The sequence below is a fragment of the Pteronotus mesoamericanus genome, unplaced genomic scaffold (assembly GCF_021234165.1).
Source record: "Pteronotus mesoamericanus isolate MK-2021 breed Mesoamerican mustached bat unplaced genomic scaffold, CSHL_Meso_final scaffold_99, whole genome shotgun sequence".
NCBI lineage: Eukaryota > Metazoa > Chordata > Mammalia > Chiroptera > Mormoopidae > Pteronotus > Pteronotus mesoamericanus.
In genome coordinates, this window is record NW_026555330.1 from 9,026,359 (window position 1) to 9,053,874 (window position 27,516).

Consider the following 27,516-nt stretch of genomic DNA (forward strand, 5'->3'; position numbering starts at 1 on the left):
ACTTGTGACAACAACAGCAATAGTAGGATCAGCCTCGGGTATTTGTATAATGCTTCCCACTTTTAGTGCAGGAAGTATAGCAGGATGCATATAGGTGTGTTTTCATTTAATCTTCAGACCAAACCTGAGTGATACAGAGAACAGGTACAAACAAGTGGCAGCTCTTCTCCCTTCCCTCGCTCCTGGGCCAGGCCTTCAGCAGTAGGAATGACAGCATAGCTCTCTGATTGGTGAAGACACTAAAAACAGGAAGGTACGCCACGTGCCAAAAGCCACACATCAAGGGTGTAACAAATAAAGACCCATATTACATGTAGTCTGACACTTTTCCACTTTAAATTTATTATGGACTCAACTAACTTTACATTTTACTCAGTAATTTCCTGCAGATGTCCCAGAAATTCCGTGATAGATGTGTATTCAGAATTACTATGAAGCCTGCGTTGAGTGAAATAAAGTGCAATATGTAACAGATAAGAAAATACTATTTTTCAGAGCCAAGCATTATCTTATTTTTATTGGTATTTTGAAAGTATTTATTTATTTCCCAAGATAAAAGACCATGCGTGATTTGGAATATAAAGAATAAGATTTGGATGTGATTTATAAATCTCATTTTGGTTTTCATTCCTTTTGTAAATCCTTAGGAATAGGTGCAGGTGTCCCTTTGAATCATTTTTTTTTTAAAACTTGGCTTGTGAAGACCTGTTTGTTTTTCGTTTTCTTACCTTTTCAGATGCCCAGCAGTGTAATTAGTGTGTGATGGTGTTATGGGAACAAATTGTGAAAAAACAAGTAAGGATTTGCGTAGTTTATTTACTGAAAGATTGTATGAAAAAAGTCTTTTGTACTTCTCTATTATCTACTTGGTGGACTTAACTTCACAATATAGGATATTTTATTTTATTTATTTCTTTAATCCTCACCCAAGGATATGTTTTCATTGATTTTAGAAAGAGAGAGAGAGAGAGCAAGAGTGAACGAGCATGCACGTGCAAGAGAGACATCAGTGTGAAAGAGAAACATGCATCGGTTGCTTCCTGTAGGCGCCCCACCTGGAGAGCAAACCTGCAAGCTAGGCATGTGCCCTGACCAGGAATTAAACCTGCAACCTTTTGGCATATGGAACAATGCTCTAACCAACTGAGCCACTCGGCCGTGGCACAATATAGGATATTTTAAAAATAAATATTTGGGTTGTATTCTGTAACTTTTCCTGTTAACAGAAGAAAGGAAAAAACAACAAGAAAAATCACCACTTAACAAGACCCTTAAATGCCGAGTCTTTATTTATTTATAGAGAGAGGAGAAGGGAGGGAGAAAGAGAGGGAGAGAAATATCAATGTGTGGTTGCCTCTCATGCACTCCCTCCTGGGGACCTTGCCCACAACCCAGGCATGTGCCCTGAATGGGAATCGAATCAGCGACCCTTTGGTTCTCAGGCTGGTGCTCAGTCTGCTGAGCCACACCAGCCAGGGCTGAATGTAGAATTGTACAGGGAAATCTAAATGTGGGGTATAAAATGATCAATCTTATTTTTATTTTTGGCTTAGACTTAATTTAAATGTGCCATTTCAGAACTGGAGACTTCATAAGGCTTGAGACTTGAAAAACACAACATGGATGCATTATTCTGACATTCCTGAATGTTTAGGTGGTAATTCTAAGGGTATACGAATAACTTAACCAACTTTGCTCCATTTCCGAACTCACTCAGCGATCTGTTCTGCCTGTTGGGGACTGTGTGGTGTTTCTGTTTCAAACAACTTCAGGTCTCTCTGGAGCTCAGGGGTCTGTGTACTTATCAGATCTGCCTTCAGTTCTCATGGAGGAATGATTTACCTATAACCTAATATCAAGATAAAAATAGCCTTTTGTTTGTTTTAGAAATGTCTTCTAAGTTTTAAGGGCTGCTACCTCTAGATCTAGTACTGGAAGATTTGGCACAAACGTGCGCCTTATCTATAGATAACTTCCATATGTTTAGAGTCATTAATTCCTACGTTTGAAAGCTGTTTGACTAGTTAAAGCTTGATATGTGACTTTGGGGAGACGGTAGCCGTTTAAATGATGATATGTAGATGAACTAGGTCCTATGGAATTGCTTTTCCTGTGTAGAACTTCTGCATTATGCCTATGGCTCATACCAAGAAGGACTAGAAAGGTCAGATACACAACTGTATTGGTAAGGATGTTGCTCAAGGTATTGGTTATATATCACACATCATGGTCCCTTTTATGAAAATCCATCAGAACCTTTTTTCTTATCCTTTGGTGCTAGAGAGACTTATACAGTTATCCCAGAAATGATCCTGTTTCCTCTTCGCTTTGGTTGCAAGGAAGTTAAGCACAAAATCTGTAATGATGTTTAATAGTTAATCAATTATATCTTGGGATATAATTGTGTGTGTTAGTCTGGGACTAAGAAATTGTTTTAAATTTTAACTGGAGAAGAGATAGTGTATTTATAATAATATACGCAAGCATCTTATTCAAGAATTTGGCTATATAGCTTGTTTCTAGTTGGTTCAATACTTTTTATTTTCTAAGTTTCATTCATACAGAACCTGAATATTTCATGCTAGGATTTTTCTTAGACATTTTTGTGCAGACAAGAGTGAACTTGGAAGGCTTGCGTTCGCTGTCTTTTTAAGAGTTACTTGCTAGTTGGCCCTGGCTGGCTCCTGGGAACCTGGGTTTGGGAATGACCCTTGGGAGGCTAATGACAAGGTCATTTGTTGTGCCAAGGACGCAGCACTTCCTCATGCCAGCCTGCCTAGACTTCTTTTTTCTAAACGATGTGATGTACAGTGAGCATCCACTTCCCTTCTGGGAGTTTTAATAATGGCGACCTATGGCGATGGCAGAGAACGTTCATGTGACCAGCCTTGTTTTATCTGGTCCTCGGTGAGGAACCAGGCAAACGAGCAGTTGCAGGTTAGGGGAAGCATGTTAGGCAGAGTGGATGCACTATAGAAACACAGGATTGTGGGAGAGAAGAACGTGTTTGGGAATTGGGGGAAGGTCTTTGTATCTATCGTGTGTGTCTTGTGAGCCCTTGGGAAAGAAGAGGCACGTGAGAGGCGGCCAGAGGTACAGTTTATGACCCCTTGTGGCCATTGCAGGAAGTTTTCACTTTATCCCTTAGCCAGTAGGAACCAGCAAAAGTCTGCAAGGGGAGGGGAGTGAGATCACCACTTGTTTATTTTTTGAAGGTAATTCTGGGAATGGTATAGAAGGTGGATATAATTAGGGCGCGAAAGTAGCAGGTGGAATGATAGGGTCATCATCACAACTTAGCTGAGAGAGATTGAGGGCTTGGATTAGGTAGTGAGAAGAGAGCAGGGACCGGAACTTTTGAGGAGGTGTTATGCAGAGGGCTTGGGGGCGAGGGAAAAATTCATTGCAATTCTCTTCAGTTTCTAGGTTCGAAGATAGAGTGGGCGGTGGTGGATCGGAATCACGATTTGGTTGGGACAGGTGTGCAGTTGAGATTTGTGTGCCTGAGGAGCCATGGGGGACACAGAGAAGGGAGACAGATGTCCAGGCCAGGAGGAGGGGTGGGGTCCTTGGCTTCAGGCCAGCCATGGAGCAGGTGAGAAGGGCTCGCCTGAGCAGACAGGTGAAGCTACCAGGAGCCCTCGAGCGTGAGCGGACCTTGCCTTGTAAATATGTGATGGGCCCATTAATTGTATTAATAATGGGCCCTAAATGAAGCAAAAGAAGTGGGAACATTTTATTGAGAAATCTACAGGATTCCTTCCAAGTTCTCCTAAGTACACTGTCATACATCAAAGCAGGTCATTAAAATGAAATTCTTTCTGTGTGGCCACCTGACCCGGCAAGCGAGTTACCAATGTGTGACCCTCAGTTCAAACCGATAGAAAACCCCACCCCATAATCAGTCTCGCTCTATCTACTCTTGCCTCACTACGAAGAATTCTCTCCATAGTAGCCACAAAGGTTTTCTGTTTTTTCTTTTTGAAGGGAGTCAACTAAATGTGACATCAGCGACGTCAGTCCCGTCTAAGACCTCACCTCTTCCCCTGGCCTCAGCCTCTCTTTCCTCATCTCTTACATCCCCTCTCTGTTATTGGGCTCCAGCCAAAGGATCCTTTGCGTTCCTGTCTCTTACGTCCTGCGCACATGGTGGGCATTTAATAAGCATGGAATGAAGGAATGACCTCATGAGGGTTGTGAGTAGGTGTGAAAAAGCTCATCTAGAGCCTGTTGATGTGCCTGGCGCATTCCCGGAGGACAAAAGATGCCACTTGTGATCATTTTTGTCTTCGTGTTGGCCTGTCTATAATTCTCATGTTTCTCTGTCCTCTTCTGTTCCAAGCTACCTGTCCGAGTCTTCCCACCCAGCCACCTCACTGTCTTTGGTTTTTCTGTCCCCACAGGCAATAGACATGTGTGTTGACATCTCTCTTTCGTTGGCACTTGATATGACTTCATGTAATTCCCCAGACTTTTTCATCCTTGTCCTCTCCAGGGTAACCCCATTTCTGATTGTGCTTTAATAATTATATATGGCTTTGGTCCCAAGGACACTGAGTGTATAACAACCTTCCTGATGGCAAGCCTCCGGGGACTCGGTCCCAAGGCTCCTAAGGCCCTCTTACCACTCAGAAAGCACCAGCTTGATAACATCATTAATATGTGGTTTGGAATCAGCAATTCAGGAACGATAGCCGGTACTTATCCAACACCAGCCCCGGGGCCGGCAGCATCCTCAGCACTTTACATGCATGACCTCACTTTATGAGTCTGATTTGATTAGTATTCCTGGTTTCCACTTACTGACTTGCCCGAGGTCACACTGCTAGTGGTTTGGAAGTTCGGACCGAAGCCCAGGTGGAATTTCAGACCCCTGCCCTCGGCCCTGCCTTTATATTCCACGGCGCCCCAGCAGCAGCTCAGGGTCAGAGAGTTAACTTTCATTCTCTAGTGTTTGATTTTAAATTTTAAAAATGATAGGCAGTTCTGGTTTCAAAGCCCTTCACTAGTTCCTCCCTACTGTTCTACTCAGGTCGCATTTCCCTGATGGCAGCTGCTGTTAGCACTGTGTTCAGAATTACTGTCTTTATTAGAAGACTTTCCTTTTTGACCTCTCAGTATGCTTCTCCTCTCAGCTTTTTGTCTTCTGGAAAGTCAGCTTCTTCCTAGTTAGTCGGTGAAAGTGTAAAATACAAATGGTCCAAGGTCACCTTGAGTTGACCCTAAGAGAAAGTTGTCCCAGCTCTGTCCCAGGCATGTTTCGAAAGTTAACGAAATTCTTACCTGTTTGGGACCCATCAACATGAACACCTGCCTGGAGAAGACCTACCCTCGTCTGAAACTCCAGGCTGGTGACTTCTGCAAGTCCCCAGGACCGAAGCTGTTACTTGGCAATTCATCTATGACTATCAGCTTGATGCATGGAGGGAAACGAGCAGCCCTTCCTGCCTAAGGAAAGAGGGTTGGATGTTCTTTCCAATGCCCAGCTTTATGGACTTGAGTGAGCACCCAGTGTTTTCTGCACAATGTGAAGACAGTGCTGTTCCAGATTCCTCTCTTTCCTTTACTCCTCCGTTCTGAAGGAGAACGCTCTAATTTTCAATCAGCAACCCAGCAGCGCCCTGCGGAAATGGCGGGCCTTTTCTGCTTGCGTGGGGATATTTTCCTAAAGGGCGAGGCGGCCAGTAGCGCGGGGTACAGATCCCAGGCGGCCCCTTGGGGCTCAATCTCATTTTGAGCACGTGCACACTCAGCCGGGGGGTTGGCCAGGGGCCTCTCCAACCGGCCGCCTCCCTGCCTGCCGCTCCCTGTTGCCTTGAAGAATGTGTTCCCATAAGGCTCTCCTCGTCCCATGGAGACCGATGCCTGGTCGCCCGCCTGCGCTCTGTGCGTGTTCTGCAAGAGGGGACATACGCGCCCATCATCCGTCTCAGACTTTTCCTGCAATCCCTCAAATTGCTTGTAACGTCTCAGGGAGCATCATCATAGCTTTCTGAGTGCATCTCTGATTCGTATCCATTTCTAACTGATCATTTTCTCGCTTTTCTGCTTTCTTCTGTGGCAGGGGAGAATTACGAGTATATAAAAAATCCTCTAGACATGGCTGACCTTAGCTGTTTCAATGTACCTACTAGTCACCAAAATCTAGTGATATTACGGTGACTAATGCGTAGCTTCGGTGGCGAAAAGCACACGCCTGGGTGGGAGTCCTTGACTCTGTCATCTTCGACACATTGGCGTGAGCCTGTATGTCCTAGCTCGTCAACTAGTGGCCTTACGAGTGCGGCACAGCCAGGACTGGTGTGAAGGAAGGTTCAACACAACAATGAACGGCGTGTGGTTGTCACAGTCTTGGCACAGAGGAAATGGGCCGCGAATGTCAGTTGGCAGCATGCCTAATGTGTTCTTGAACACATTACAATATTGTATAATGTAAATACAATATAAAACATAAGCGACAGAATAATTTAGTTTTTATTCCCCTGGCAAGGAAAGTGAGCGGTTTGTGAAGGAGGACGTTTTTAATGAGCAGACTGGCGCTTTGTTTCTGACCTTTTCCCCAAGCAGTTTCGTTCACGTCCATAGATCACTGCAACACGCACATTGGAGGTGGGCTCTGGGGAGGCAGCCCCCTCCCCGCCCTGCCCCCTGCAGCCCGTCCGCATTTCGGTGATGCGGCCAGGGCAGAGAGAGACCCCGCAGCGTGCCACTTCCGCAGGTGCCGTGTTCTCCCTGGCAGGTTGACTTAGGGGGCTCTTCTGTGATGTTCTCGGGGAACACTCGCTCTGACCAGGACCAGGGGGCTTATGTCCTTGCGGGCGGCTGGCCCTGACGCCATGAGGGTCCGGTGCATGTTTCCAGGCCTCCCCCGCCGCTGGCTCTGAGGAGGCGTTGCTACTTCGTAGCCTTTGTGCTTCATCCGATCTCCCCCGGCTGGGATGTCGGTGCATTTGGGCTTCGGATGACGGGCCGCTGCTGCTCTGTGACGCTGGCTTCAGAGTTCCTTCTTTCTCCTTGGTGTAGATCTAACATAAGGCCAGACCACGCCGACTCCAACTGCCACGAGTTTAAGATGCACACCTTCGCCCGGGTGACCTCCTGCAGGGCCTGCCGCATGCTGCTCAGGTGAGTGCGGGGGCCTGGTGCCCCGTGTCCGGAGTGGCGGTGAGTGCCGACGTCCCAGCCAAGCATTCCCAACCGCCGGGGGTGGGGCGGGGGGAGCCAGCGGGGGGCAACTTCATTGCTTGGGCCCCCCAGAGCTTCCCTTGGCCTTGAACCTGGACAGGCCCTCCAGACCCTGGGGAGGTCCCCTTCCAACGCCGGGAGGACTTCGCGTACAGCGCTGTGCTCCCTTGTCTCCCCATCTTGCGCTGATGATTTCATCGAGGCGGCGCCAAGCACCCTTTAACCTCTCTCTCTCTGTCTCTCTCATTCGACCTTGCAGAGGCACGTTTTTCCAAGGCTACCTGTGTGTTAAGTGTGGCGTGAGGGCCCACAAAGAATGCTTGGGAAGAGTAGACAACTGTAGCAGAGTGAATTCTGCTGGTAAGTTATGTTTATCGTTGTGATTCTGCTTTTGATTAGGATGTAAATCTTGCTAAACACCACTGAGGCCTAGTTTACTCTTCATATGCGTTTACTGGTATGTACTGCTTTGCACCAGCCATTCCTGAGCACGGGTAGAAAATTGTTGAGGGTCATGTGACTTTTCTACCTGCCTGGCTGGTAGAGGCTACAAGGGGAGCCCAGGAGGTTTCATGTTCCCCACTTCCCCTGCCCCGGCCCCCCGATCTCACAGACACTGTACAGGTACTGCCGAAACAGACAAATGGAGGATCAAAACCCAAACACAAAAAAAGTCTCATCATTTCTGTCTTCAGCTCCTGAATTTCTCCCTTATTCTCTTAAATATCCAGCTCAGAAATGCTAATGACGCTAGAAGCAAACACCACGCAGACTAATTCATGAATTAACGAACTGAATACATTGCCATTTTCCGGCATTTAACAAAGAGCACATAGTCTTTGGATTTTGTGTCAATATTTTCCCCTTGGTTTTTAAAAATAATGCCCCATGATTGTTGCATGAGCCGGTTTCTGAGCTGTTGGCGATCACGCATTCAGGAGCCTTCTGGCCCTCTCTCTCCTCTTGGGCTCTTTTCCTTCTCTTTCTTTTCTGGCCTCTTTATTCTTTCTCTTTCTTCTTCTTTCTCTTTGTCCTTTTTCCCCTGAGTTTCTCTGTGTTTTATCAATCAGACCTTTCAAAATCAGTACAAACTTTTTGAAGAGAAGAAAGGGGCCTTTAGCAGCTTGAGTTCAAAAGGGAGCCATATCCACCTTTGATTTTCCCAAAGGAAAAGGTGGACATTGAATTATTTTGGATAATCTGAAGAAAAGTGAGCCAGAGAATAAAAGCTCGTTTCAGGGCCGACTTCAGAAAAGGTGTGAATCCTATTAGAGGTCCGAGGTCACAGCAGGCCCCTCTTGCTTCACCCCCATGGAGGACGTTTCTCGGGGCCCCAGGAGCCGTGCTGTGTGCCAGAGCCGGGCCGCAGCTCCGAGAAAGGCCCGAGCCTCGTGCCGGGCCTGCCCCCGCGGCCTCTGAGGGCCCGGGGTGCTTCTGCAACTTTTCTCAAGGCCTGGCAAGTACAGGAGACAAGGTTAGCACCCGCTCCTGCTTCTGAAGGTCAGAAACAGTCGGCAACGTTGTAAAATATGGAAGAAATAGCCTATACTATTATTGTGACTCTTTGTGTACCCAACACCACGGATCCCTTAAATTTCATTGTTCTTTGCGTGGGCCCCCCCCCTTTCATGTCTTTGAGGGCAATTCGCATTATTTGCCCACTGAGACGAATTACGTGGGCCTGTAAACACCGTAGCCCCGCTTTATGAGGTTCGATCTAGAGGGGCCGTCGAGAGGCTGGGCCGTTGAATCGGCCCGCGTGGTCCTTCCCTTTCGGCAGGGACTCGTGTCGGGGAGTCGTTGAGAGCCCAGCAGAGGCGCTCGGTGCTTGCGCTGTGCCATCCACTAGGGACGCGAGTGTGCGGAAGCTACTTCGTTCAACGTTCTGAGCTTCCACGTATTCATCGGTAGAATGTGGGGGCTCTTGCGGGGAGCCAGATGAGGGAGCGCTGACGCTCATCCCTGGGCGCAGTCGGGACTCAGTATGTAGATCCAAGGGGTTGTGTTGAGATGTCTTTTATTTCCCCCACTGTAATTTTCTTGCTGTTTTGGGGATATACAGCAAATGTGGATAAAAAAATGAGCGCCAAATGTTGCACTGACACACAAGAGTGACATTTAAAGGACTTTAAAATTTTAACTTTTATGTTAAAAAACCAGTCAGTAGGAAGCAGCCGGGATTTCTGGTCTCGTGAGGCACAAGAGCGGTGCGTCTGCTGCGTCAGTTCCCCGTCCTTTGCTGAGCGGCCCAGGCAGGGGGGTTGGGGGGGGAGCCGGCAGGTGGCCGTCGGGGTGGGGGGCCCAGCCTCGCGGGAGGCTCGTCGGTGTCAGTCTGGCTGCATAGCTCACTCGCAGGGTGACTTTGGACCCAGTACTTAATCTTTTTTCCCTCCTCAAATGGAGATAATAACAGCATCTAGCCTTTAAAGGTTTTTTTTTTTTTTTTTCAATAAATATACATGAAGTGTCAGGTACTAAGTACTTTACCACTGATCTCTCATTTAGTCCTAGAAAAGTACCATGAAGTTGGTTTTAGTGCTTTTCTCCTGTTGCAGATGAGAAACTGAGGAACAGAGAAATAAGTGACTTGTCTTAGTTGTTTCATTGTGAGAACCAAGATTCAGCGCCCGGAGGTCCAGGCCCTGAGTTGGCTCCTAAGCCCTGGGCTGCGCTGCTGGGCTGTGAATGAGCCGGGCCACGTGTGCCAGACGCACACAAGAACCGTGCTTGACTGATGTTCCGGGCGCACGGTGGGCGTGTGGGTGAGGGCGTGGATGGACCCGCAAACAGATGGGCAGACTCATGAGGAGGACGGCAGTGCACCTGGGCTCTGGGCCCTGAAGATCGTGCTGGTGTTAGGACCCGACGCAGAAGGCCTGCGGGAGGGGGTACGGATCGGGGTTCCGCCTTTCCAGGGGCTCGGGCTTGGCTGGGGGCAGGCTGAGCAGAATAGAAACGTACCCGCACCCCTGGCTGGCACCTTAAGAATGAATGATGGAAAGGTGAGAGCCTGTTCACAGGCCCTGCTGATGTTTATGCAAGCGAAGGCTTGTGTGGAGCACCTGCCATCAGGCCCTCCCCGCCCAGGTTAGGGCACCTGGGTCAGGTTACTAAGTAGCAGAAAGCGAACCCGCTGGCAGAACACCTGACAAAAATACCCTTATTTCTGGAGAGATCTATCCCCTGACCCAGTAAATCCATTTTTAGAATTCTTGCCTGGCTCTTCCTGTTACCTCCCCTTGAAATGCACTTTCTTTTCTCCCTACAGTTCCAAGAACTTACTCTTCCTTTCCTTCCTCTTCTCTCAGCTCTTGGCCAATCATCTAACCCCCTCCCGCCCTTGACCATCCAATGCCAGTCTGATTTACATTCTTCTCTAATTAGTTTTTGTGTAGGTTTTTATGTATTTGCCAAAGTTCGGCTGTGTTGGGGCGCCTAAGAAACCCCGCATTCCCGGTGGCTCTAACATGTAGTGGTTCATCTCTCATGTACACACAGTGCAGCGCTGTGGGTTCCTGGCCCTCTGGGATTACCCCCTGCTAATTAATGGCTCAGGGATCAGTCTGTGATGCTGCCGTTTAAACACGTGGCTCCAGGTGGCTGCTCTTAAGACCCGTGGACCGGAAGGGAGCAATGCCATTCTGTTTGCTCACAGCCCATTGGTTAAAACCCGTCCTATGATTGCAACGGAATGACAAGGGAAGCTGGCCGTTGGAGTAGGATGCGTGGACTGTACGCGGGAGCCCTGCTGTCTCTGACTGATGCTTCACATGTCCTCTAGGAGGTGATAGGCTCCTGCACGGTAGAGGTATCCAAAGTCGGGGAGCGTCATATCAAGTAGTTCATCCTTTCTGCCCCCGTGGAGTGTCTCGTCCTGATGCTGTCCTTGATAGTGCTGGACGTGGCTCAGTGCGAACCAGTGAGCACTTGGAAGAGCTCCGAGGCACTCCTTTCTGTGGAAATTAAGCCTTCTTTGGATGTTGTTTTCCCTGGGCGCAGAAACCTTTTATAGTTCATGCTCTATATCCCCTAAATTTATCTAGTCTTCATTCATGCTTGAAATAATAATTACTTGGCAAAAATGCCGTGCGTTTCTGAAGGAAGGAAGTAATTCATCCTCATTAATATCTGACTGTGACAGATTATGAACTCAAGTACATATGAAGTATGAGAAAAAGGTATTTTAATTATTTTTTAAAATATTTATAAGACAAACTGTGCAACTGGGAAACAAATTTGAAGGTTGGGTGATTAGCGTATGTCTTCATATTTGAAAATTTGCATGGCTACCAGGAGCAGGCGGTTCGACTCCCTTTTCCACTGAACTTGAGTTGACTCCTTCACGTTCACCATGGCAACCGCGTGATCAACATGCACGTGGACTTGGCAGTGCGCTGCCACAACTTCCCAGCCTAATAATGAATAGGTACGAGCTCCATTATATGAGACTCTCTGAACAAGTCCCTGCAAAGCGGATGTCATTTTGGTGTGGCCTTTCTTTCTCGCAGTAGTGCCCCCGTGAAGGTCTCATCCAAGGCCGCAGCCTCTGGGGATGTTTGTGTCTTTCCCCTCCTGTAACAGACGGCTAAACCCTTTGGTCCTCGTCTTGCCCTGCCATTGATCAGTATAACTTGCTCTGCACCCTCTCGGTTTAAACAGAGGAAGTAACACTGGAAGGCAAGAACTGCTGGAGCAGATGACTTTGGTTTAATGCGCCTTTCCCTTGTGTGCACCTGCAAGCCCCAGCTGGTCTAACATTTAACTGAGGCAGATCCCCACCTGCTTTCTGTGTAGTCGCTCTTTTATCTAGGCCAGCCGCTGCCCGACCGCTCCTGATTGGAGGGAAGCTGTCTGGGGATCCTAAAGGGTTAGCCCTGCAAGTTTGCTACCTAGAACCTCCCCCCGCCCCCAATTGGCATCTGAAACAGCTCTTTTATAAATAGTATTGCAGTATTTTAACATGAGCTAAGCAACCCGAATAGAATTTTATTTCAGCCTTCTACCACTGGGCATTTTATGACATTCTGTGAACCGAGGCTTGATCATCAGTTACATAATCAAAACCTGGCATTGGTTCTACTTCATATTACTTAAATCCTTTTACATAAGTCAGTCCTCTTTTTTAACTTAGCAAGACAATTTCACACTCAAGGATCATTATTATTTCTTCCATTTAACTGTTTGGGTCAGTTGAATGATACATTAGTGAATGTTTAAAGTGAACTGGAAGCTATTATATGGTTGGATTCCTGTTAGAGCTTCTGAAAAGACTTGAAATCAAAGCCTCTTTCCAAGTACTATGTATAGTTTTCTTTTATTCTCCCCCAAAATATGGCTGTAGGTCTGAGCGGTGAACGTAGTAGTCATCCAGTTCCCTCCCAAACTGGATCAGTCCCACTGCCTTTTAGTTTTAATGTTTCACAAAAATAGCATGTTTTTAACTATAAAGACAAAGGACCATCGAAAGCTCTGCGGGTCATGACTTTTCTGTGGTCCCTTTGGAGACACATGGTTTTGCTGGGGATAGATTTGTTCACTCTTAAGGAGTAGAACTTCGGGTAAGAGAAAAGCGAGTTGTGTAATAATGCAGGCACCGAGAGGCACTTGCATTGGGCAAACACAGGTGATGGGGCTGGATTTTTGTTTAAGCCCATGAAGGACATGGTGTGGGCCCCAAGCCCCGGCGAAGGCCGTTTCTGTCGCACAAACACGCTCCCTGAGCCCTGAGCCGGCACTCGAGATGGAGTTCTGCAAAGGCCCCGGAGCCTCTGTCACGCGCTTCTCTGAGTCCTGTTAAACCAGTCGGGGCAGGATGAAGGAACAAGAGGCAAAACCGCCTGCAGGGCCTGGGAGTCGCCATCTAGAAAGGGCTTTGAAAGGGGAAGAGCATGTTACAGTTTGATCAGCAGGAGCCTGAGAAATAGGCTGCAGGGTACAGACAAGTTGGGGATTAAAACTTTTGGAAAAGTTGAAGCATTGGCTTATTACCCTAAGGCCGTTCTCAGAAGCAGCAGCCAGAGTTCGAGGCTTTTTCTTCCGCTCTCAGCCAGCAACCTTCCTAGCTGGTCGGAGTTCAGCTGAAGTAGGCACGTTGGTCCTCAGCCCTCAGTGTCTTAGTCCTGATGCAGAGCTTCGACTTGAAGAAGTTTCTAGAGATCCAAGCACCCGCCACGGCAGTTGTGGGCACGTGTCAGGGGACGAAGGACGGGCTGGCAGACCGGAGAGTGAGGGTGACGTTGCCATAGCATACTGTATCCAAAGAGCTGCTTATTCTGGTTCCCCGGCCACAGTGAGCGTTTGCTGTGGAAATGGATGGAACGGCGGTGCCGTTGGGTTTCCTCCCTCTCTCACTGCCATCTTAGTTGAAGTTAACACGCTGTTGCGTCCACGTGGTTACCAGCATGCTCGCAGATGTGGCTGTGTCCGTGAGTGAGGCCGTCGGTCCAACGCCGTGGCCTTTAGAGCAACTAGAGAAGTGTGAGTAGAGGGGCCTGGCTGGGAACCCCTGAACTCAGAGCAGATTCTGAGAGCTCTTTCCAGTCTGCTGGCCTTTGCCCTATCTTCCTAAAATCTACTGAATGCTACTCGGAAATAGGACTAAATAAAAGGTCTGACTGCCAAGAGCCCTTGCTTGTGCTCTGCCCAGCCTGAGCAGATCAGGGCGTGAACGGCTGTGGGCCAGCCCAGGGAAGACAGGAGCCCCCCTCCCAGGTGGCAGCGAGGGGCAGGGTGACCCCAGTGAAGGGCTCTGGTCCCTAGAGGTGGCATTGCATCCAGCTCCGCGATGGCCCGCTCACACTCCCCTCCTGTGTGGTGCTTCCTGCAGTTTCTGGGTCTGGGCCAGGCTCCCTCTGCCTCGCGACTTGGAGAAGAAAGTACGTTAGGGCCCTTTGGGCGTAGAGGTCTTTTTGGTCAAACCAGTGAGACAGGAATTACAACTCACGCTCAGTTCGCCCAGGTTCTAAGTGTGGGCGCCGTGGCCGGCCAGGGGGTGCTGGTGTGGCCCCTCTCCCCAGACCAGTCCTCTCGGCAGCCTTCCTCTGCAAGGCTGCTGACTCCCCAGGGTGGGCGGCATGGAGCGGGAAGGGCCTTCTGCAGGGAGCGGGGAACTGCCCGCAGGGCAGGGTGGGGCCCCGCGGTTACGCTTACAGCCAGGGAGCAAGGGTTTGAAGTTAACACGGATGCAGACTTAGCTTTTGTCAGAAAGGTGACTTTTTGCCCATGGATCTTCCGTTTCCATTAATCAGGAGTAGTCCTTAAAACCAACACAAAACAAACGAGACCTGCCCCCCGCCCACACTGGCCCCCATGGTTTTTCTGTGTAGCGTCTGTGGCAGCCAGTCAGGCACTGTTCTGATGGTTCCCCTTGACCTCTGCTAGGTGGGGCTTCTTGGAGCCTCTGTATGGGGTCCCCTTGGGCCAAGAGAGCGCACATTGAGGCTTGCCCTGTTTCTCCTGGTTCCTGCCCCCTGCCCCCGCCTCAGTTCTTTTTCTCTTTGCAGATCCTTCTTTAGAGGATCGTTTTGGATGGAAAACAGCATAGGCATCGTCTCAAAATAACGAGGTGTTTTCCTTCACAGTGTAGAGAAGTTGCAACATGTACAGGCGCCCCTGGGAAAGGGGAAAGGAGTGAAAACAGAGCTCACCCGGTTTTTCCGTGCGCAGTCCTGGTGTCCCGGTACAGGCAGCCCCTTCGCCTTTCCGCCGCGTTACTCGCCTGAAGGCCCTTCATACCTGCTAGTCATTTTCAGGACCTGAAATGTCACGGGGATTGTTATTTCTGTGTAGAGACAGGGGAACTGAGGAGGAGAGGAAAATCTGCATTGGAATCCAATCCTCTGTTTTTTATTTCCATCTTTAAATTGAAATGTATTTTCCCCCCCTCCCTCCAAATTAAAAATAAGAGCTCTAGCCCTGACCAGGTGGCTTGGTGGATTAGCGTGCCGTCCTGATGTGCCGAAGTTGTGGGCTGGATCCCCAGTCAGGGCACAGATAAGAATCAACCAGTAAGTGCAAAAATAAGTGCAACAACAAATTGATGCCCCCCTCCCCCTCCCTTCCTCTCTCTTTCTAAAATCAGTAATTAAAAATTAACAATAAGAGCTGTAGCCACTGAATGAAAAAAAAAATTACATGCAATATTGTTATGTGTTCTCTTTGCAACTGTTACAAACAGTGTAATAATAAGACCTTTGCAACTTGGTGTGTTGAGAGCCTTAAAACCAGGTATGTTGAAAGAAAGTGCCCACCTAGTTTTCTCTTACGCACGTAAATTCATTGCAAGCCACAGAAAGGTGCTTTCTGTGGTTGGAGAGACATTGCTTGATAAACAATTGAAAAAGTTAAGCACCACCTAGAAGGCATTTAGAACTATGAGTCACTTTCCTGACAAGCCAATAAGGCGAGAGAACTGGAGTTGCAAAACAATTACTAGCCCAGCCTGAGGGGCCCTGGAAACGTGTTGCAGGTATTAGTTAGAAAAGCAGAGCAGCCGTGTTTGACCTCGCTGCTCAGAACCAGCGGCAGCTGCTTCACCAAACCAAGTGCCTGACACTGACAATGCCAATTTTTACCTTTGTTTCAGAACCAGGGATGCTCAAAGCACCGGAGGTAAGATCAACATTGAACATTTTTTATATAGTGTTCGCATTTCAGGTGGTTTGCTAACTGCAGCGGGCTTGAGCTTTTAGAATGTTAAATGTGCCTTTGCAAACGGATGGGAACAGAGACCGAGTGAGCAGCCAAGTGCCTGTGGGTGAAAGCCACAGGTTTAATCGGAGGAATTTGCAGTCGTGGGCTGAGATTCTCAAGTAGAGGGGAAATGCAAACGTTTAGTCCAAGCTTAGGGTGCGAAATGGAACTTTCAGACTCTTACGGGTTCAGGTACATTACAACTAGATACTGCAGCAATGTTGTGACATAAATGTGGGGGCGCATTTCCCTGGTTCTCTGCTACACAGTCCCACAAAGCCCCGAGGCTCATAAACTCCATGGGCCCGGAGGCATTTCTGTGGAGGGGTAGCTTTGATCCTGTTTGCACAGAAGGAAGGGTGGCCCTCTCTCTAGGGAGCTGGCAGACCTGTTGCTGTCAGGGAGCATGTTGCTGCCCAGCATCTGCTAGCACGGAAAAAAAAAAGTTCTGACATTGTTCATCTAAGGATGTGGTTTCATGTTTCTGGTGCTTTTACATTTGAACACGAACATGGTTTGTATCATGTCTTATTGATCAAATCCAGATCTGATAAACATTTCCTTTTGGTTTAGCACGGAATCCTAGGTCTGATAGCTTAGAAGTATGTGATCCCTGTTATCTCTTAGAATAAAGCTACTTTTTAAAAGCAAGAAAGAATGAAAAATATGGCCAATTCCAGGCATCCATGGCCTTGGCCTTCAACCAAAAGTAACAGATTTCTTATCTGACCTCCCCAAAATAATGTCATGGCCAAGAAAATTAAAATATAAAATACGTGTCATGTTATGTGAACCTAAAGTACAGCTATCTGAGAATTTCAGAATAAAAGAATGACAAAAACATTCTACACTGAATTATTTGAACACAATTATATCTCATTAAGAGTGGTGTAATATTAGTATGCTTTGAATAGACTTGCATTTCTGTAGTTGGTAAAAAACAATGAAAAGCACAGCAAGATGTCACACAAGAGGTAAGTGTTTCCTACTTTGTTTTTTTTTTGCATAAGCACATAATTTTTTGATGTAGGATATCAAGAGTGTGATGAGAGGAAATTCATATGCCCTTCTTAAGGAATCCGTTCACTGTATTTTAGAATCTAGATCAAGAGAATGTATAACAAGATAATAATAATTTAAAAATAGGCAGCGCAAGTTTTTCTAGGGCTGATATAAATCGCCATAAAATTTCTTTCAGTGTTGAGTCGACAGGTGAGGTTTTCCATCAGGACTGTGAGGATTGTTCCGGAAGCTCCAGTGGCCTTCTGGGAAAGCAGCCTTCTTTCTCTGGCCCTCATGCTGTTCCTAGATTACTGAGACAGCATCCTTTGTCAAGCTCCAACTTTTAACTCAGCGTTACTTTACATTTATCCTGTTAGATAGAGACATTATTTTTTTCCAGGGAAGATGATTTCACTTCATTTTATTTAAGTTATGTGCCGTGGGCCTGCTTACAAAGAGAAAGCGTGCGAACGAGAAGTGGGTAAGAATTGTCCCATAATCCTAAATAATTCTCCCTGGGCGTTTTCGTCCTCTTCCACATAAGCCTATTATGAAAGGAATTAATTTTCACATTGATTTTTAAAAACGTAGCATCAGAGAGGGCCGGTGGGAAGGTTCTTTCACCCCACTTTTCCCGCCAAGGCTTGCGCTCCGCAGACAGAGCTGTCAGGGGCTCGGGAGGCTTCCCAACACTCAACGAGCGAGCGGGACCCGGAAGCCCTGTCCTTTTTACTCCCCGCTCTCTCCCGAAGGCCTTTTCCTCCACCTGCCATTCTGAGTCCTTCTCTGTTCCCCTTGCAATGGCCATGATGGTGAACTTTCTACTTTTCCTGTTGTACTTCAGTGTCAAGGTAGGCCAGCGTTCAGTGGCCACAGGACCCGTGGGTGCCCCTTAACCACCCCTGGGGCGCTCACCTCATTCCCATCCCAGAGGGGACCTTCAGTAGCCACCGCCGGCTCGGGGAAGCGAGGTTATCATTGCGCGCGCACTTAACACACGCCTTCTTTCCCTCTGTTCCTTCACTTAGGGTTTTCTCCCTTCAAAACAGGTAGAGGGGCCTAAGCCAGCTGCATAGAATGAGTGGACCTTTGCATGTTTTGTTGGTAAAAACGACAGAGGGAATTAGGTTTATCCCCCAAAAGGCGAGAAGAGAGTTTCATAGACGATCAAGGTATTTCTTTCAGAGAAAGACAAGGTAATCGGTAATGAATCGAGAAATAAAACCAAGTTCTTTGGTTGCCCTCCTGGCCCTAGTTCTAGGCAGATCAAAGGAGGTGGAGGAGGTTTTGAAGACTGAGTCTCCGATCTGAGGGCCCAGAGATGCCCATGAGGTGTGCCCAGCTCTCCCTGCTGGGGACAAGGTCCTGTCCTGCTCTGTCCCAGGCTTTTGAGAATATAGAGAAGGCAGGAGAGTATGTTTAAATAGGCACTGCTAAACATTTCCAAATTGTTTATAATATGCAATACTTTTTAAGTTCTTTTAAAGCCTAATTAATCTCAAACTCTCCAAATGCACTTGGTCTAAGTAGCTGAAATTCCCTCCTTTTTTTTTTTTTTTTTTTTTTTAATTCACCAGATATGGCTTGTCCCACTGCCCACTCTTGCTGCATAGATGTTTCTGTTCTCAGGGTCTGTTCAATGACTTTCTGGAGGAAGAAGCTAAACATAAACAGTAGGGCAATAACTTAGAGGGAGAATTTGTCCTTTTTGTAAATTTAAACATGCAAGATACCATAAAGTTAATAATGGCAATAATAATAAGAAGAAGGAGGAGCTATTACTTAATAATCTTCACTATGTGTCAGGAACTGTTCCAAGCACTTCACATAAATAACTCATTTATTTCTCACCACAAGTGCTATAGTAGGTGCTATTATCATCCCAGATGGGGATATTGTCCCCATGGGAAATTGGGCATCCAAACAGACACAAAGGCATTAACTAGTTCATGCTCAAACAGGTGCTGTGATGGTTGGAATTTGAACTTGGACAGTCTGATTCTAGAATTCAAACTCTTAATAACTGCACCACATTCCTTATTTTAATCCTAACTCCTAAGGTAATATAGAGTTGCTCTTGAACTTGTGTTCTTTTTTCACATTCTGAGTTTATAGTTTTACTTTATTTTTGTTGTTGACGCTATTACAGATGTCCCCCCCCTTCCCCACCTCCTCCCAGCCCTCACTGCCCCCCCACCCCCAGGCCACAAGCACACTGTTGTCTGTGTCCAGGGGTTATGCATGTATGTTCTTTACTCGTTTCAGGATTCTAGAAGTGAGGCCCAAAGGTTGAATTCCTTCTTTGCCTCCCAAGTACTTTGATAGTAGATGTTGCTAAGAGCAGTAGAAAGACGGCTTCTGTTGTACATTAAGAACGTGAAGGGCTATGTAGGAAGTAAATAACAACAAGATATCCATCCTTATATAGAAAGATGGCCATTTGTGTTCATTATTCTTTATATAGAGAGCTCCAGAACTTTTAATAAAATTTCTGGTAGAAAAGTGTTTTTCTCTGGAGGCCGTTTTCTGCCAAGTTACCCCGTGAGACCGTGGAGCTTCCCCTGTGTCTCCTTGGGCGCCCGGGCCCGTGGACGCCGGAGCTACACCGCCTTCCCGCCCGCAACGGCTCTTTAACTCGCCTTCCCAGCTCCGATATCCATCTCGTTCACCACGCTGACCTTAATGACCCTGTTGGCCTTTTTACAGATCCGTTTTGAAAGTAGTTGGGTTAAGGACAAAAAGTATAGTTAAAAGATTCCTCCAGCTTGTTTCACCTGCGAACCCTGAATGTCTGTGTCACATGGCTCGGAGGCCCTTTGGAACCCGTAAGCGCCCATGTCACCCTCTTAGCGTGGGAAAGAGGATGACAGGAGGAACCCAGAGAAGAACAGCCCGTGACGTCCGGGGGCTGCGCAAAGCCACGTGTGCGCTGAATGAAGCCGCGTCTCCACACCCAGGCGCTGTCCATAGCACACGTCAGAAGAAGAAACTCGCTTGTTGCAAAAATCTGAATTATATGGTCCACATTTCATTCGGTTGTATAATACAAAGTGAAAATCGAGTCCTTATTAATGAGCAAGATTACCATAGTTTTTAGGCAGGAATGAATGTAATATGAAATCGAACTTGTTACCATGTGTTTTCAACGATTTGAAGTCTCTTTTGTTTTGCGTCTTATCTATACTTTCTGGAATGTGCGGTGTTCCTTAGGGATTCCTTTTCTGTGGTAAGAATGTGCTTTCATGGTTCACAAGCTGCATGCCAGTTTTGTTTCTTGAAGAATTAAGGGGCAACGGACCCACAGTGAAAATACCGTCCTCACTGAAGTGTCTGCTAATGTGGGAGCTTGGATCCTGGTTGTGAGATACATCTCCAGCCTCTCGGCCCCAGAAAGAGCTGATTAGAGTTGTGGAGATCAGATGACTTTGCTGGGAACATTTTCCAGCCAAGACGGTCTTTGTTCTCACAATTCCTGTAGTCATTGTGATTTCAAAAAAAAAAATGAATCATAATACCCAGAGATGGCAAATAGAAAGCTGGGTCTTTCCCGTAGTGTTATGAGTATTAAGTGATTGAACGTAATCGTGTTCCAGTGGAAGACTTATTAGAGCAACAAAAAGGTCAAATTATAAAAACAAATTTGAGAACCGAATGTTTTGACTAAAATCAGTCACACATTTTAATGGAAACAGTAAAACATTCATCGGCCTTCCAAAGTGTCACAAAGTAATATACTTCTTTGAAAAAACAATTTATTCAATTAAAATTTAATTGAAAGTTTTAAGCACACATTTGAGATACCAGCGTCATGAACCTCTACCTACCCATTGTTGAGATTCAACATAATTTATTTTTTAAGGTTTTACAGTGTTTATTAGATCCTTTCCAAAGTAAATCACTTTAATAATACAAAATCTCTCTTTTACCTTTCTGTACAGAAACGGACCAATGGACTGCGAAGAAACCCCAGACAGGTGGATCCAGGTGTGTTTCTGATTATACATCTATAATTAGGACTTAGTTAAATGACTAGGAAAACATATGGGAATTGCCGTAGAAAGCCAGGCAGAGTATTGGCCTTTGTTCCTCGCAGTTTGGTACACAACGTGTGACCGGGAGGCAACGGTCTAACGTGTCAATCATTTACGTGACAGTGCCGCCTAGGACAGGGTCACCTGGTGACTAACTGGCAGTAACTCTCTTTCCACAATCAGCAATTGAGCTGGTTATTTGCTTTACTGAACAGCCTCAGGCTGCCTGGTTAATGCTCACTTACCCAACAGACTGGCCCTGGTCCCTCCCAAACCTGGGAAGAAAATCAGCCAGTGCTTAAAAATGGGCATTTTCTACGGAGAGTGGGGGAGTTGGTAAACTGGACCACGCTGGTACCCTCCCCATTGGGAAAACCACTTTCCTTCATCCTGTACATAAACGACTTCATAATGGAAGAAAGAGCTGAAGGACTTTGTCTAGCTGCAGGGAGCACTAGCTGTTTTCCATTTGACATCATGAGGTTTGGCCTGTCATGATTTTAGTGCAACTCTTTCGTCCTCCATTAAAGCAATGCCTTCCACAGCTTAATCACCCAAGATCTGTTATGTGTAAGACATGGGCACGCTATTGTGGGTGAAAGGTATTCATGGCTGAAGGAGTCCCACTATATGAACTTGATAATAACTTCAGTGGAACGTGGAGTACAGTCCTGCCGGAAAACAGCCTGGGTTGTTTTGTTTCTGCGTCGTTGACAGAGTGTGCCTGGTTGGAGAGGTGAGCGTTCTGAGCTGTAACTTTTACCTGAAGCCACACCCAGGGCGCCGTGCTGGTTTACTGGCTGCGTGGGAAGATTTACGGAGCTTTGTTGCCCCTGGCTAGAAATGGCCTCCCTTGCTTCCTGAAATCCGTTTCAGTCTTTTAACCACACAACAAAATTAAGGCCATTAAAAAAAAAAAAGTAGGGCTTCTTGTTGACTTTTTCATAGTTCTAACTTTCCAAGACACTACCCTTTGCAGAAAATTCTGCAATAATATTTAGAAGTGTTCCTGTTTAGTAGCAATATGTGACCGTGAGCATTAATTTTTTTTCTTATTTGGTGGGGGTTGTGGTATTTCTGTTTCAAAAAATTATCTATTTATAATTAAAATATTTATAAATATTTAAAAAATATTTTCTCTTCTATGAGCACTTTCATTTAATCCACCTTACCAACAGGAAAATGCATGTCTTTGTTTATGATATCAGAAAAAACACATGTGACTGTTAACAATTTACTTTATAGCCAAACATTTTAGGAGCCCTTAGATTATTTTCAGAGAGATATAGTGCATTGACAGATTATAAATATGACAAAGTGGACCATCATAAAACAGTTTATCCTCCTTTATCTTAAAGGTGATGGTTGTGTACAGTATAACTCTTCTGATATTCCTGTTTCTTATTTGTCCAAAGATCATGAAGGACTTCATGAAGAATAAATTTAGAAATACAAAAGAAGTAGTATTATATGTTATGTGTGTAATTTTATCTATTTAGAAATCTTTCCATTAGTTGTAATAAATACATGAGTGTTTTCTAGTTTTTCTGCATTTTTGGAAAAACAAATAACTGATGAGTAGTTTTCCCTTTTGTAGCTCTCACTGTGATGGCCGCTATTTCTCCTGTAGGCGGCTGTTAACGTTGGCCTTGAATTGTGCGTTTAGAGTTGGTTGTCTTTGGGATCTTTGCTGCTTTCTCTTGGCAACTTGCAAAGGCCTTCTGTGCAGAGTTAACCCTCGCTTGTAGCAGGTGTACTCTGCATCCGTCCTGATGTGACGTGGTTCTGTGGGTGGCCGCAGTTGTGTGCGCTGTCTCACGCCCAAGATGGTTAAACCAGGGACCGGTCACACTGAGGCTTCCTGGCCACGGACAAAGCGCTTCCAGGGGCAGTGTCTTCTGTCAGCGCCTTTCCCATGAAGTTCCTTTACACTTTCTCTTCCAGCTAATTTAGCTGGTTCCCCCTGTGCTCATACGCAGCCTGCTGAGCAGGGCCTCCCGGGGGGCATTGCAGGAAAAAGCGATGAAATAGCCTGCGAGGTCAGATGTAACCACTTCATCAGATCCCAATTTCAGAGCCAAAGGTAAACGACACGTCTTCCCTGGAGACCTTTGGTTTTGGAAAGAAACTTAACGCATGTTTCTTCGGGTAGTAGATGCTTAATAAATATTTTTAAATGAATGGTGATAACCTTTTGTGCATGCATCGGCTCTCTTTTTAAATTCTTGGTGCTGGCAAAGTGGACCAACGTACGAATGGAACATGGAATACTCTAGTTACAGGAGGCATGGCCGCAAGCCACATTGCCCGGGCTGGTGACCCCACTTAGCTGTTTCCTTGCAGTTGACCTTGGGCAATTTGGGTCCTCTCTGTGCTGCAGTTTCCTCATTTGTAAAGGAGACTAATAAAGTCCCTGACTCACAGAATTGTTGTGAGCATGGCCTGAGCTGGCACCCAGAAAGTTCTTGCAACAGTGTAGGAAATGCTGAGGTGACGGTTGTTATAATAATTGCTGTATGGGAGAGCACGTTATTTCATATTGGACATTTTGTCACGTGTAGGAGAATCAATAACTTTGTCAGTTATTTCTTTTCAAATAGACCCAGCATTTTATGCCGAGTTTCCATTGAAGCTAGAAGTTACATAATCACAGCCATTTTCAGACTTGCCTTTGTTCTCTGCGTATTGCGTGGCCTCCGTGAAATTTTGCTTATTTTTAAGAAGAAACACTGGAAGCATTGGTGGTCCAGAGTTTCGGGTAAAGTCAGTGGTTGTGATTGCAAAAAAGGGAAAAAAAAGAAAAACTCCTAAGTTTGAAAACACATACCGTGTATTGTGAAGTTCTTTTCAAGCCAGAAAGGTATGAGCTGTAGATTGGCAATGTGGCTTGTTGGCACATTTAAAACATTCATTCTTTATTAATAATGACAGTTAATCTTTATAAATAACATCTGCAAATGGCTTTGCAGTTTAGTTTACATTTTCTTGTCTTCTGTTGTATGCTAAAAAGTTTACCAATTTATGATCTTAACTGTTTTTATAAATGTAATAATGTGTTAGATCCAAATTCTGGTAGCTCTTTTGGATTTTTTCAATATAGCAAGGTATTTTCATCAGTTTGTGCTTTTCTTCCTGAGACATCAGATGTTAGATTCAGGAAAATAACACTTCGAAGAGACAGATCAATTATTTCAGGAACACGGAGGTGCTGGGCCTTTTTCAAGAACATGAGATCATAAATCTCAAGAAAATCTGAGCGCTGGTGTGATGTTTTTCACCTAGAGTGGCACTCAAGGGCAGAGTCACCAATTAAATTTCAATACTGAACTTTGAACATTTCCTTCTGTCTGTGCATAGAGCAGACAAGATGTAGTTTGCATGAGGCAAGTCTGTGTGCCAGGATGTGTGTGCTTTTAATCACATCCATGTTTTTAGATGATTGCTAATTGTCTGTATTTGTGGGATGCATAGCATCTTGTATTTAAGTCCAGGGTCACTAGTGTTTAAAAAATTCAGGTCAATGTTCTGTGTTATATCTCCCAAAGATTAGATAAAGTAGAGGGAAATAAATGCACCGCATCTGTTCCTGATCTTAGGTGACTCATGTGATTTGTGATAACCTTGAATAGCAAATGAACCGATAATGGTTAAATTGATAGGGGTCTTTCTCTGTGCTCGTCTGACACTCTTGATTGCAAAGGGAAACGTGGCTTGGAAACACTGTCTTGTCCACGGAGTCTTAACTGTTTCTGGCAGAGTCATCTTCAAAGATGGTCACTTTCTCTTTCAGGTGGTAGCCTTGATATGAAATTCTATGCCTAGAGTTCTTTTTCTAAAAAAAGATTTTATTTATTTATTTGTAGAGAGAGGGGGGAAGGAGGGAAGGAGAGGAACATGAATGTCTGAGAGAAACATCGATTGGTTGCCTCTCCCACGCCCCCAACTGGGGACCTGGCCCTCAACCCAGGCATATGCCCTGACTGGGGATCGAACCGGTGACCTTTTGGTTTACAGGGTGAGGCCCCGCCCACTGAGCACGCCAGCCAGGGCCATTCCTGTTGTTATTATATGAAGAAAGGCATTCGGGAATGTTGTCTTGCATTTCCCACTATGTGTTATATGGAGCACTCAGCACCGGCAACGTCATTAATTATAAAACACGGCTCCTCTCCACAAGGCGTTTATGTTCTGTCTGAGCAGGGGACACGGGTGCACGTCTCGATTTGTGTCTGCGAATGGACACCTTCAAATATTTTAATATTACAGATATTATTATATACTGGTTCTTTCTGGTGTGGCAGAGTGTTATAAAAACAATTAGTGAATAGTCTGATCAACATATAAAAAGATGTCATTATGGAGTATGCGCAGAAAAAGCAAAAGGAGTTGGAAAAGAGAGATGCTCAAATTGCTTTGGAGCTGGGTCGTCTGTATATGTTTTCCTTGGTATAAATAAAAATTTTGCTATGCTGGCTTATTGTATTGAATTACAGTTTATTACAGTTTTCCTTAATGTGTTAATTTCAAAGGACTGAAAAACTCATTTCAAATCTAAACAGAATTGTTGGTTTCTTTTCGATGTGATTTTAAACATACTGGCATTAGTTCAATAGAGAAATTTTATATTTTTAGTTTCTAAATAGAAAACATTGCAGAGAAAAATAGCAACCTGGGATTTTTAAAATCGCTGATCTAAAAATACATTTCATTCTTTCTTTTTCTTTTTTAAGGAGATAGATGCATATTCTTGAAGCCTTCAGTAAATGAACTTTTGTTTATAATAAATAAGGACTGACGTATCCATAGATGATACCGGTTCCATATTAACCAGTCAAACCTACTTTTGTCTTTTCGATCTCCTCTAAAACTATTTTCTCATCCCAGATAAATCCTGATCTGAATGTCGGGACCGTAATTGTAAATATGTATATTTCAAGTTGAAAGAACCAACGTGGAAGAGCTGGGACAGTGGAACCCGGGGGTGAGATCCATCGCAGGCGCGTGAGAAGCCCAAGCGCCTGTGAGTCCCGGGGCTGCCCCCCTGGTGATCCGCACTCAGGCGTCTGTCACACCCAGGGCAGTGGGGCGCGTTTCGCCCGAAGGCCACCGTCCTCTTGGGGTCATGGCAGGCCCGCCTTTCTCATTCTCTTGGCCGCGAACGCGGGTTCCTGAAAGGTACAGCCCAGCCCTTCGCTCATATCTCTTTTGGGACATATTTTTTTTTTTGATTCAGGGAGGATTTATTTTTCCTTTTCAAGTGTCATTCTGAGCTGCCGAAGGGTCACAGTTGCCGCTGTCTGGCGGGTGGGTCCATGCCTCGCCCAGCGAGCCTTTTCCACCGAGCAGGGGCCTCCGGCAGCGGGGCAGCGGGGCCAAGTGAGCGCCCGAAGAGTCGCGCAGGGAGGCTGCCGCCGCTGGGGAGCAGTACCGGTGAAGGGGTTATTGAGTAAAATGTGTGCTCTGTTATATACAGAACCGACTTCGGGGTCGCTTATGCATTCCTACTGTGTGATCTCTGTTAGTATAGTAACGGTGTTTTTAGAAAATAAAGTGTGTTATCTGTAGGGGTTTAGAAAAGAATTCTGGAAAGGAAGTGTCACACTTGGTGAGCTGCTTTTCACATTTACCTGGGATAACACATTCCTGACTTGGAAGGTCAGGTATGACAACCTGGAATTCCTTTGCTATATTGGTGGCGCTCGTAAAGGTTAAAGGCTATTCCATTTCAGGAAAAAAAGAACATGCTGCGTAATGCTAAGCAGATAAAAACTTCAGAAATGTGTATTGGGCAACAGCCTCTGAGAACCAAATCACCTTGTGTTAGAGGTTTAGTAGAAAGTAAGAGAAACAAAAGGAAACAGTTGAGTCAAAACTATTACTGTCTTCAAATAACAATATTTGATACAAGTAAAGTCCACCTGATACCAGGAAAAAGGACATTGATAAAGTAATCTTTAATATCATAATTGTTTATAATCTTATAATACTGTAGTTCTATAGATTAATAGAGAGAAAGGTTATCAAGTTAAGAACATTGGTGTGCAGGGTGCAGAATTCCTGTCAGTGACTCATATAGGCAATTGTTTACCTTTCAGTGCATTTGAGTGAAGTCGATTTCTAAAATTTTAATTTGAATGAGAAGGAAAGCTTATGTTGGATTCTTATTTTTAAAGATAATTTTTCTTTTGAAACTCATTTTCCCTGCATAGATATTAGAATAAATGTCTTTGAGGAACTTGGAATTTTGTTGGAGAGATAAGATATGCAAATGAAAAACCTGTTGACTGTCAATACCGGCTGGTGTAAGGTGACCCACCAGAGCCTGGGGTGCACATTCTGAACAGGAATTCGCAGTGAACACAAGGAGACAATTAGTTAACAAGCAGGCACATCAGTAAAAGTGAGTCTGCAAACAACTACCTACGTAAAAGAAAACTTACCGGTGTGTTCATTACTAGGTTTGGGTCATCTCAGTTCTCTATCACCCAGGACACTTTATTTTTTAACTTTTGTTTATGTTTTTATTTTATTTTTATTGTTGGCACCGTGGCAGATGTCCCCATTTCCCCGCTTTGCGCGCCCCCCGCCCCGTCTCCCAGCCCCTGCC

At 45.6% G+C, this 27,516-nt stretch overlaps 1 protein-coding gene across 1 annotated transcript in view; it reads left to right on the top strand.

Annotated features, from left to right (window-relative positions):
• The window catches only part of VAV3 (vav guanine nucleotide exchange factor 3), a 270,926-nt gene that overhangs the window by 168,065 nt on the left and 75,345 nt on the right, over window positions 1–27,516 (top strand). The window contains exons 16-19 of the mRNA XM_054564899.1: window positions 7,024–7,125; window positions 7,445–7,545; window positions 15,770–15,795; window positions 20,817–20,862. Coding sequence (XP_054420874.1) covers window positions 7,024–7,125; window positions 7,445–7,545; window positions 15,770–15,795; window positions 20,817–20,862 — 275 coding nt within the window. The remainder of the gene's footprint in view (window positions 1–7,023; window positions 7,126–7,444; window positions 7,546–15,769; window positions 15,796–20,816; window positions 20,863–27,516) is intronic.